The following is a 12,526-nucleotide window of genomic DNA, read 5'->3' as shown; positions in this document are numbered from 1 at the left end:
TGTCATTCATTTATGTCAGGGACCGACCGCTTAGTCATACATGGCAAGGGGTTGTAGTTTTCAAAAAATTCCAGTCCATCAAAATTAAACCTCCCTAACAGAACACTCAACGAAAAGGTATTGATTTGCGAGGCCAATGTAGGAGACGTTTTTGCACTTCAAAAAGTCGTTTATTGTTTCTTCGAGTTTGCGTTGACAAAGTCAAAAATCTTGTCCTGCGTTCTTCTGGCCTGCCCCTAATTTTAATTTGCCAGAACATTTATATAATTTCAATCTCCACTGGGAATCACACTTAAAAAAAAGGAAAAGTTGCTCATTAGCGACTTCTATTCTTCTTTGTTGCTTTAAGTCCTTTTGAATGGGTTTGTTTGTTCTTATAGTGCAAATCACTCACCCATAGTGTGGAGATCTTTAGATCGAAGCAATGTTTACGTTTTATTCTCTAGTTTGCAAATTTCTCTTAAGTAATCCTGAGCTGCGACAAAGTTGGTTCCATGATCCGACCAACACACAGCGGGATGACCTCTTGTGCATGCAAATCTACGGAAAGCCATGAGAAAAGCGTTTGTTGTTCGGTCAGTAACCAGCTCTAAGTGAATATCCCTTGGGGTCATACATGCAAAAATGATAATCTGTGCTTCTTTCAGTGTCTTGCGACTTAGTCGGATCTGTATTGGTCCGAACATGTCTATCGCTGTGCAGGCGAAAGCTGGTTTCTCAATTTCCTGTTTCGCGAATGAAATCGTATCTTCAGATTTATCCCATTTGTGCCCAAGGAAGCTGCTGAACTTTTCTTTGGTTTGGTCAACATATTTATGATTAGAATTCCATGCCTTGATTTCAAATTTTTCTTTTGCAAGAATCTTGTCAATCTCTTTCGTAATGTGTTTAGCGTCTTCTCCGCAATGTTTTGATCCTCCTATGTCGTCCACATAAGAGTTTTCTCTTATTTCTTTTGCCGCTTCTGGAAATTCATTTTCTGCTAACTTTGCGAGGGTGTTAACACAACTGATGGCTATGTCTGGTGCGGGCTTGTCTCCAAAATTCAGGCGTTGCCACTGGTAAACTGTCGGCTGACCTTGCGCCTCCTTTCTCCATAGAAATCTGTGGTACACCTGGTCATCAGGGTGGATGAGCACTTGGTTAAACATTTTTCGAATGTCACCGGTGTATGCGACGCTCTCCCATCTCCAGGCCAAGAGAATTGTTGTGGGGTCGTTTATGTAGTTAGGACCTTTCTCCAAATAGTCGTTTAAGGATAGGTTTTCATGCCCCTTGGCAGACGCATCGAAGACGAGACGTATTTGGGTGGACCTTTCAGGTGTGAAAACTGCCTGTAAAGGCAAATACCATTCGGGCTCTACATGACTAATTTTCTGTGGATGAACTTTGGTCACGAATCCTTGTTCTATCAACCTTTTGATTTCTGTTTCTATATTTTTGTAGCAGTTTTTGCGGATGAATGTTTTTTCTGTTGAATACATTCTCGTAAGTGCTATGTCGAAATTGCTTCTTTTGGGCGGTCCAGTTAACTTCCAGGGCATTCGCACTTGAAGTCGACCGTGAACCATCTGTGTTGAACTTGTGACGGACTTGATGAACTTGTTTTCTTTAAGAGTTTCGTCACTGCAGGTGCAAAGTGCTGTAGGTTTCACCCCCATCAAATCTTGTGTGAAGAGTGTCTTTACGTCGTCTAGGACGCTTATGCTTCCAACATGGACTGACGTCACACGTGATGGATTCACGGAATTTTCACAGAGTTGACCAATCACGTACCATCCAAATAGGTTTCGTTTGGCTACTGGATCTCCACTTTCGCCATTCTTTGAATCTAAATCGATGAAAGCATCTGAGAAGTCGGTCCCAATCAGGAGATCAATAGCTCCCCCAGAAAGGTGAAGATGGTCACTTAAAGGCTTTAAATGAGGGAAGCATTCCACTCCTTTTCGTGATAATGTTTTGGCAGAGCTGCACGGTTTCTTGACAGAATACACTTGTAGAAGTTTCTTAACAGCTGTGTTCTCGAGAGACCGCAATACAACATTTAAAATTTCCGATCCCTCTGATCTTTGTTGACCACCAGCAAGATTCATTGTTAGATGTGTTTGCGTTCCTTTCAAGTTAAGTTTCTTTGCAATGCTTTTTGAGAGTAGGCTTGTATTGGAACCGCTGTCCAACATGGCGAGAACTTCATGTTGGTTTCCATTGCTGTCTTCTATCTTGACCTTTTGCACTGGGCAAATGGCGCATCCCCCACGCACATCTGTTACGAATTGTGCCGAGGTATTCTGTGATTCTTCTGTATCGTTTCTTTCTGGTTCTTGACTCTGGGAGGGGTCGATAACCTGAAGTTGCCTGTTCATCGTGACTCGGTTGCCAGATGCGAGAGATCTATTCTGGTTTCTACCGACATTCCGGTGTCCACTCAATGGTCTTGGGGCCTCACTATGTAAAAAACGATGATGTCGTCTGGTGCATTGGTCACATGTAGTTCCATCGGGCTTCCGACATTCATTAGTGTGATGGGTTCTGAGGCACTTGCGACAACGGTTATGTCTACGCACAACTTCCCACCGTTGGTCAACTGTTAAAGTCCCTTGGAATATTGGGCAGGCTGTGAGCAGGTGTCTTGTTTGACAGCCCAGCGGGCACAATTCTTCAATGACATCGTTCTCCATTACGTTGCTAGCGGCGCGTTGTTCCGTCCTCTCGAATATTCGCCTTTCTCTACCCGCTCTTGAACGAAGGGTAGCTTCTCTATGCAGCCATGCGATTAAATTGCTTGCATTTTCTTCGCGATGCTCACGAAACATTTCTCGTCCGAATTCTACGTTATCTTTAGGGTCCAGTTTAGAAAGTAACTGTGACATTACAAACGGAGCTTCACCTGACTTATCTACATTACATCCGCTATCATTCATGTCATTTACAAATGCTGTTATTTTGGTAGCATAGCGCGAAAGTGACTCTGAATCACTTCTTACGGGCTTATAGTCCGTAATGTCCTTCAAAAGGTCATCTATTAGCTTTCTTTTGTTTCCGAATTCGAGATCAAGGATTTCCCAGGCTTGTTCTATTGTTTTGCAAGATTTAACCTGATCTGACCACTAATTCTTTGGCAAGGCTTTCCGAAACCTTTGTAATTGTTCGTCATTGTCTATATTATATTTTTTCATCCAGTGAGTAAATTCGTGTTTCCTCGTATTGTATGTTCGCCTTTGGCCATCCCATGAGGGCACCGAAATTTTCTCTAAACCATGACTTTTATCATTTGTTTTGCATTCCAATACTTGGACCATTTCTTTTAATGCACTGTTCATTTGACCAATTGCCAATGCTTGGTTTTCCAAGATCTTCCCTTTTTTGGAATACTGCTTTTGATATGTAACGAAACTGGCCGTACATTTCAGATAGATTTCTTTAACTTCGACACCAACTTTTTCATGCGCTTTCACGACCGTTTCATCTTCAGAAATTCCGTTCTCGATGATTTTGTCAGAAATTACTTCTAATTGCTTCTTTACAGTTCTAAATTTCGTTTCAATTTCCTTGTAAACTTTCTCCAAGGTTTCTAATTCCGGTTCTATGCCGTATACAACTTGAAATTCTTCAAAGAGTTCATACAATGATTTGATTGCAACGTCACGCCTGCCGAGCAATGTGTTAATATCGGCTTTAGGAGGCATATTTAAATCATAATAGCTTCAACTTCCTTGGCGTTCTTCTTTATTTTATAATCTTCTCACGTTTTGAAACGTATTTCCTGCAAAATGTACTTCTTCATAAAAACAGCATTCGAATAAGCCAAAACAAGTAACGATAAACTTCGGGAACTAAATCATTCGACTTCAGTAACTGATTGCCACACCCTAATACTTGTTAAACTTTCCTCCACAGTTCATTAATCTTGACTCGAAAGGTCTTGAAATCTCTTATACACTCCTTAATTCACTTAGTAATTATTGTACCTTTTAAAATATTTAAAGGCATTTCTTGCAGCCATTGCAGTTTATTTGGAATTCCGGTTTCTTCGCCTCCGTTGCGTAAGTGTCTTGCTGTATCCTTGAAGACGTGAAAACGGGTCGAGTAACCTTCCAGGCCTGGTGTGACGAATACTGAGGAAGATTTTTGACTGATTTGCGAGGCCAATGTAGGAGACGTTTTTGCACTTCAAAAAGTCGTTTATTGTTTCTTCGAGTTTGCGTTGACAAAGTCAAAAATCTTGTCCTGCGTTCTTCTGGCCTGCCCCTAATTTTAATTTGCCAGAACATTTATATAATTTCAATCTCCACTGGGAATCACACTTAAAAAAAAGGAAAAGTTGCTCATTAGCGACTTCTATTCTTCTTTGTTGCTTTAAGTCCTTTTGAATGGGTTTGTTTGTTCTTATAGTGCAAATCAGGTATTGCAAAAATATGTCAAAAGTACCCTGCTTAAAAAAAAACCCTCAAACTATCTTGTCCTTTTAAAGTGTATTCCAAACACTTTCACTTTATGTTTAAAACGCCTACAGTTCAAGATCTCTCCTTATTTGTCGCCTTGTTCGTAACATATCCGCCTCAACCACGAGGTCATCAACATCATCACCTTCTTCATCATTGACCTGACTGGCTATTTCCTCGCGTTGTAATTGGCCACTTTTATTAAGAGCGGAGAGCCTGCTGAAATACCGGGTGATTTGCTGTTCTGTTAACCAATCAGTTTTGCCAAACATCTTCTCCCCGTTGGCAGTCCTCAGTGTTCTCATCCTTGTAGCCACTTCTGAGCCATTAGCCTTTTTTCCGGTTTCTTCTCCTCCTTTTAAGAAGACGCCACGTAGGTAGTTTTTTGCCTTTTCAGAGAAGACCACAGATTTCCTAGTTTTACGAAGCGCCCATCCTTCTTCTTCTTGTGTTTCTGGGATAGAAGCCCTGGTATTTTCCGCCGCCGACGTAGAGAGCTCGGCATGAATGTAGCTACCACTTACCGTTATGCAGGTATCAGCCCATTTTCGTTTGATGTCATCATAGACTGATTCTCGCTCTAGCTTTACTATATGCTTGCTGACATCCAGGTGTTTTTGGAGGGCAGCAAAGGACCGGTACATTTTAATGCACCCTTCCTTAGGACATAACCATGCTTCCTTGGTCAAACCTAGGCAGCTGAGATGGGCCAGGCTGATCCGCAGAAGATCTTGTGGTTGCTGGTCTTGCAAGGTACACACGAGCTGGTACACTTGGCTAACTAAAGGTTTGTTTTATTTGCATCTTTGTTGGGCCCTGGGGAGTGCCGAACCGTGCCAGCTTCTTTCCATCAAAGTACTTGCCAGGCCCTACATTATAAACATGCCACACTCTCATTCCTTCCGCTTCATAACAAAAATTATGTAATGACTGTACCCCTTGCATGGTGTGTTTTGTCATTGTTTGCGCAGATAATTTAACCTCACACACTGCCGCATAACAGCCCTTCACTCCGCCATATGATTCAATTGCTTTTTTCATGTCTTCGGCGCTTTTGACATCATTGCCCTCATTGATATACCGTCGCATGTGGCTTTTGACCGCTGCAATGCGACGGTCGCAGATATCTTTGCCTGCCTGAGGTTCGCTGTAATCGTAATGAGAGATCTTTACTCCAACGGGTTCACCAAGGCTTGGAAGAGACAGAAGTAGGTACGCGCAATGGTAGCAGCCAGCGTTATCTGACCTTAAAAACACTTCGGTTATATCGGGATTCAGGGTGTTGAGGAAGGACAAAGTGTGTTCAATGATGGATGCCACAGCAAACCAGTTTTGGATGCACTCATCGAAGAGGTGAAGATAGGTTCTCGTCTAAAACAAAAATATGAAAGTTAAATTGCGGTGTCTGACACGAATGTTATTCCGAAAGCCACGTAAAATATTTTGAAGTCTTGTAGCCCACTGTCAAAACTGTGTTAGCCTTCTACAGAGGCAGCGAAATCTGGTACTCATTTCTAACTGAAAGGCAAGAATAGTGGAACTTTTGCACCCGTATTGACGCCCTTCCCCTTAAAAGTACCTCAATTTCCTCATTTGCAGCCTTGGTGATTGCAACGCAGACATGCCAAGGCCTCCCTTTCTTGCCAAACCAGTCTCTCTGGGTCTCTCTAAAACATGTGGGCAAAGACTTCATTGCCCAGTCCATGATCAAGAGAACTTGATTTGATGCAAGCTTGTCAATAACAGCATTTTTGGCGGCGTCTTGGTGAACAGCTCGCAAGATATGCGATTTCCAAGCTTCGAGATTGGGTATCGCATTTTCCATATCATGTTGTAGTTCCTCCCGCTTTTCAGGATCACTGTATTGAAAAGTTGAAAGATCAAAAACGATTACTGCATAATCAAATGCAATTTGAATGAAGACTGTCTTCACTGTGAACTCGGCTTGGTTCCCTCTCTCTTCCTTTAGTGAATAAATATCTATAAATCTCACAGGCGAACGATACAATTCTGCTCTTGACTGTGCTCATCATCCACTTTGTGTCAAGGGTAGGAGAAGCAAATGACTTGCTTAAATACCTTACCTAAAATGCAGTTCAGATAATGCCAACTGAAGATCCACAATTGCGTTTTTCAAATCATCACAACGGTCACAGCTCATGTTGTGCTGATGTGAACATGTCCCGCGGTACTCAGTGGTATCTGCACTGCTCAATGCATACACCCTGCAGTGGTCGGTGCATGGTGTTTCTCTTGAGATGTGTATTTTGAAATCAGAGGTGGCATTGTCTACAAATACCTGTTTGTAATAGTAGTTTATGTGTCATTTGTTTGTTGGTTTGTCCAAGTTCTTTCTTTCACTGTTCACATAAAAGACAAGTTGACGAGCCCGGTTCGTGTGCTATTGGGTTTGTGTGATTCAAAAATCTGTCTACTTCATACCCTAGATACCCTGTCCAGCCCAATTGCAATATCCGTACAAGCATCAGACCCTGGGTACGTATTTGGAGCTGACCACACGTTTTAAAGATTGGGAAAGGATAACTTCACCGATTTTTGCAGCCATAGAAGCCAGATATCATGTTTTTTTGTTTTTTGTTTTTTTTCGCGTTGTCTATGGACTGAAACGCCCTCACGATTTTCAGCTCATCCGCAAGTAAAGTTTCCACGAAAACCGAGGGATGTAGCAGGGGTGGATCTAGGGGAAGGGTGCAGGGGGTGCGCCCCTTCCCCCCCCCCCCCCCTGAGATGACCTGCGGCTTTCTGATGCAACTGGTATTCTGCCCAAAAAAAAAGGTCAACAGCCAGCTACGTCATTCCTTAGAGGTACACCCCCTCCTAAGAAAAATCCTGGATCTGCCCCTGTGTAGTGATGTACGTTTCACGTATGCCTGTAGCCTGAATAGCCAACCTCCGTGTCTTTTTTTGTTTATTTGTTTTTGTTGGCGGCTGGACATCCCGAAACCCACAAAAGGGTTTGTACTCTCGTATCATAGCGTCCTCTCCCCTCTCACAGGAATTGCCAAACTTTGACGAGTTATAAAGATACAGCAATTATCGAACATTGAACAGTTTGCCTTTGCAATGGGGCTTTATGTTATTTTTACAAATACTAAGCGGTACCAGCTGATTTTGACCAAGAAGCCGTGAAGAAAGGTCACATTTGCTATCACAATAGGCCCCAAAGGAACAGCAAAGCTGAGCCATGGTGCGAGTCGTGAATAATTCCTGAGAGGCTGATTGCAATCGACCACCGCTGTGTAACTTGTCACACAATTTGAACTCGCTAAATTTTAATACCCTGTATCAAATAAAAATTGTCCTCTACCCGGCTTCTCAATGAGGTGTTTTCAAATTCGATACGTTAAAGTTACTTTGTGAATTAAATATGTACCAAATAATACCAACAAAAGAATTTCCTTAATTAAGTGTCAGAATTCTTGTCACGCCAGTGAAACAGGCGACGGTTCCTGCCTGGTTTGACGGCGAAGAAATCAGAACACAATTATCATAGGCGATAAAACTGTGGAACAATTAAGGCATTTGTTTTTCTTTACTATTTTATTAAGTGGCTAAAAACTCGATGAACTTCCGCGCTCATCAGCAAGACACGCTGGTATGTTGTTGCGATCATTAATTATGTTACAGTAATAAAATTACCCATTCGATTGACATTTTCTCTTTGTTGTTTTCTTTATGAATTAATCGATCTTTCCAGAAGCTAAACAACTTATTGTTAGCGGAATCGAATATCAAGACAATAATTTTAGTTTCAATTATAACTCAACGGAAAGTCAAAATTGTCACTCGCTAGGTAAGACTTTTGGTCGATGTTCGCGGCGAAAAAATAGCGTTGCCCAAAAATTTTTCTGCTGATTTTAAGAGCGAAAATACTGAGTTTAACTAGGGTGCTATAATATTTACAGTAGCGAAATGGCCATTAGAGATATTTTGCCTTGAAATCGGCTAATTTTGGGAAGCCTAAATGCATGGTTAATTATTAACCTCTCTTGATTGACAAGGTATCAATCAAATTGACTAATTACCGCTCCCTTGAACGCAGGAAAGATATGCAAATTTACATGCAAAGCCAAATTGCCATTGCTTAAAAGCACTAAATTTGAGAGCACTCCGTTTTTACTTAATTTCAGGGTACTTTTTCTTAGATTTTCATGACAAAACCAGGGGAGTTGGTCAAGCTCCCCCCGGAAATATCTAAAATGCAAACTGCTTTGGGTTTTTTAGTTTTTTGAGTAAATGTTAAATTCTAATCAAGTTTCGTGGCAATCCGTGAGATGACATGTAGCACGCCTGCCTGGTCTACCCCTGGATGCGCTCTTAACATATACCATGATACTTCCACATTCTCGCCGCCCTTGTCTGTCCTCACACGGGTAACTGGAAACACTCAAGAACAGTTGAAGCTTTGTTGTTGGTGGCAGCTTGAAGATAAATAATCATTCTGGAGTACCCATCAATGCTGCCTTGAATTACAATTCTCCATCTGGGAAGTATACAACATAGGAAAGTCTTACTTATTTTTGATTCAATGTTCATTTTTCCATGAAACCTCCATTAAGGGGCCACCTCGGGCTAACAGCTATTGGCCGTTTAATGCAGGTTGGCCACTTGATAGAGCTTCATCATTTATTCTAAAGCAAACACTTTCAGAGGCTTGTGACCACTTTTCGCACAGGAAACAGCTCAAATACAATACTGTTGGAAAAAGACAAATTTCCCATAACACATTTCCAAACCAGAGCCAAGGTAAGTGCATTAAACTCTTGGTGACTGCTTAATAAGAGGTTCAACTGTAGTTTTCTTCTATTTTGATATAATTTTTATTTTAAGGGACTGGGACTGTGGATCTCTCGGCCTTCGGGTATCTTGGCTTTACGATTTTTTTTGGGGGTTTCTCTTTCTGGCGACAGTAACATTATCTAGACTTTGCAAAGTGTTCATGTATTTCATTTCAACTTTTCAAACTCATCATTTATCTATTAATCACAAAAGAGCCTGACAAACGCCTTGAAGATATGCAAATGTTAAGAATGTTTAGCAAGGCATGTGCAACACGCCGTACTTTAAAGGAACTCAACTTTGAAACAATTGTCAATTAACTCAAGAGTTTATGTTGCTGAAATAATATTTGCTACTCCCTGGTGCTTTTTTCCAGGAGCATCAAAATTTACCTGTATTCGTTTGGTAAAAATCACCTAAAAACTTTGTATTCTTTCCGCATTTGAGAAAGCATTTTTTCAATATCTTGGGATGACTTTAAGGTATGAAGAACTGGCACCTGAAATTCTACAGTTACAATACTTTTTGACAGCACTATTGTACATTTTCTCTAGATGGGTTATGTCTACGGCATCCATGGCAGTTAGATGCATTCCTTGAATAGAAGCTCTTCTAACGATGACCAAGGTGGTGCAATGACGTCTATACCTTTGCTTTCCATAAAATGACTTTCTGAACCTGCCAAGACATAGGTTCCAACAGGCCTTCTATGTCTTCTGGAAACAGGATCCGAGGCCACTGAATAAGCAACTGTTTGCTTGCCATAGGGGTTGCGACAGTTTAAACAAGCACATGTACTTGTACAACCCTTGACATTCTGGAAACACTTTCATCCCTCTTTAATATATAGATTTATCCAAGCATAAAAGCGGAGCTCCTGGCTTGTTTATTTTTACTGGTTGTAGGATTAGTGAAAATTAAAGGCTTTGGAACTGTCTGCCTTTTGGTTTTCCCGGATATTGCCATGGTTAATTTCACCTGAAAAACCGACTGATTGCATGAATCACGAAGGGATGAGTGTGATATCGGTTTTTCCTGCGCAATCTATTGTCGAATTCACCAGTTGGGCAATTAATTTTTCTTGAAGCGCACGAGTTTGAAAAGAAAACAAGCAAATCCTCAGCAAGCGAACGGAAAAGGAAAGAAGCAATTTGAGAGTCGACTGTCAAACGCCAGTGAATCGGAATCACGCTAAAATTAGAAATCACAGACGGACTATAGCTTGTGATGTGACAGATCGTCTTTGTTGGTTCAAGGTCAAACAAGGAGTTTGTACTTTATTTATTCCAATTTATCTCTGAAAACGAGATCATTTACAATTCGATGTATTTCATTGAAACACTCCAGCTTGGCTTAGAACCAGAATCAGCTAGAAAGGACAAACTTCAAACAAGATCTCCAACAAATTACCTGTACGTGCTCTAAACAAACTTCTGATATTTCTCCTGCTACTTTTACGAGAACTCATTGCGGTTACATGTTTAGAACATAAGTGCAAAATTCTTGTCACTGTCGAGGCACATCGAAAAACAGTTAGGCAAGCGGAGTAAAAAAAACACTTGTTTGCTCGCATTTTAAGGCCAAACAAACCAGCAACAGATCGATTATTTCTGTCCAAAAAGAGTACAGATGATTGTTATTTAATTCCAGTTAACAATAAAAATTCGAGTTCATTCCTGAACAAAGGAAAAAACGACTAAACCACGTTTTTGAAATAGCTCATCCGTAGAAATAACAAACGTTTAGTATCCAAGAAAAGAATTTGTGGAGTAACTTCTTCCACCAACTTTAAGCTACTACTGGCGTACCCTTTTGTCGTTCTCGTTCTCTTTTTCTCTTCTTTCGTTGGGCCGTCCACGCATCTTGCAACCTTAGTAGATTCGAAATTAAAAATCTTAAGACAACCAAACACAAGGAAATTCAGACATACGCTGGGAATACATGTGTTCTAGCTCAAAATAACAGGGAAGAAAACCGTTTGTAGCCTGCGTAGCAAGCGTTCCTGTTTGACAGAAGAGCTTCGAACCGATTTTCTGCAAACTGGCCGCGCGAAAGTTGGGGCAAGAGACTGAGAGAATGGTTGCAAGAAGACCCCCTATTTTTGAAAAACCTGTTCGCCCATGAACGGGGGCTTCTGATTGGTGCGGCACAGTCACAATGATTGACAGGTGACAAATTCCACCGTGACAAAGGCAATGGTGGAAGATGTGGGAGGTTTTGAATCGTGTGTCGAAGCTGAGCAAATTGGGTCTCGGGTTTTACATTGAAAAGGAACAAAGAACTGTCAATGAGCCATCTCTTTAACTGTATAGATGTAATGGCCGTTTTGCCAACAGGATTCGGAAAAAGCTTAATTTTTCAGATGTTTGTCAGGATGTGCGGAGTGCGAAATAAAAGAACTTAAAATGAGCAACCGGCTTCTCAAGTATCATCGTGATTTCTCCATTTCAAAGCATAATACGCGATCAAGTAAGTGGTGGAGGTGAATTCTATGGAAATGACAGCCTGTAATTTAAATGAAAATCTGGACTGCTTGGACAATATCCATCAAGGGAAATTCAATATTATTTACGTGTGAGCTGAAGCCGCTATGGCGTTTCCGTAATTCATTAAAAGCAAAAGATTCGATCGTTATTTAACAAAACTTTGGCAGCGCTTATTTTCGATGAAAAGTTTGGACTGAACTGAAGTGAGCTTTTCGCTCGCTTGCAAAAGATACTTTATTTATGCAGGATGAATTAATAAAATGCCTGCGAACTATCAGAATCCACATGTTTCAGGATCAAGGAAATTCGTCAAATTCTCTGCGTACCTTGCCTGATGTAAGTTTGAGTCCTATATCATGGATTGAGACAAGATGAAGACAACTACGCAGCCTGTTAAATCTTCTCTTAATTATTGTGAGAAGAAAGCGGCTCCTTTGTAAAGTTATTCGATTTTTTAAAGCACTTTTACTTGCTATTTCATCTACGATTTCGTGACGATTTGACCAAAAACGTACTGTGGATTATCAAACTAGCGAGGAGGTTTGCCTGTAATTTCCAGGAGATTTAGTACGATCCATTTCATCAACCACTCTGCACCAACAAAATAGCCAGCAAGTCGCACTGAAATCGTCGTTAGTTTTAAACTTAAACCTATTTGAATGGTTTCATGGTCATCTCTGCTGGAGATTTGCATTTAACGGCCTTACTTACTACCCATCGAACTCTGTACGAGTTTATATGTTTCTAAATTTCGTATTTTAAGAGCGCACGGATTGCTTACAAGTTCTGAAAATTGGC

General features: G+C 40.9%; 1 protein-coding gene across 1 annotated transcript; it reads right to left on the bottom strand.

Moving 5' to 3' along the window:
• Nucleotides 1–428: 428 nt before the first annotated feature.
• On the bottom strand, nt 429–2,921 carry LOC138046507 (uncharacterized). The gene has a single exon (XM_068893131.1). It carries the CDS (start codon nt 2,919–2,921, stop codon nt 429–431), a length of 2,493 nt encoding a protein of 830 aa, XP_068749232.1.
• Nucleotides 2,922–12,526: the final 9,605 nt, after the last annotated feature.

Source organism: Montipora capricornis, chromosome 4 (assembly GCF_036669925.1).
Source record: "Montipora capricornis isolate CH-2021 chromosome 4, ASM3666992v2, whole genome shotgun sequence".
NCBI classification, from domain to species: domain Eukaryota; kingdom Metazoa; phylum Cnidaria; class Anthozoa; order Scleractinia; family Acroporidae; genus Montipora; species Montipora capricornis.
This window is presented reverse-complemented; position numbering and strand designations above follow the sequence as displayed.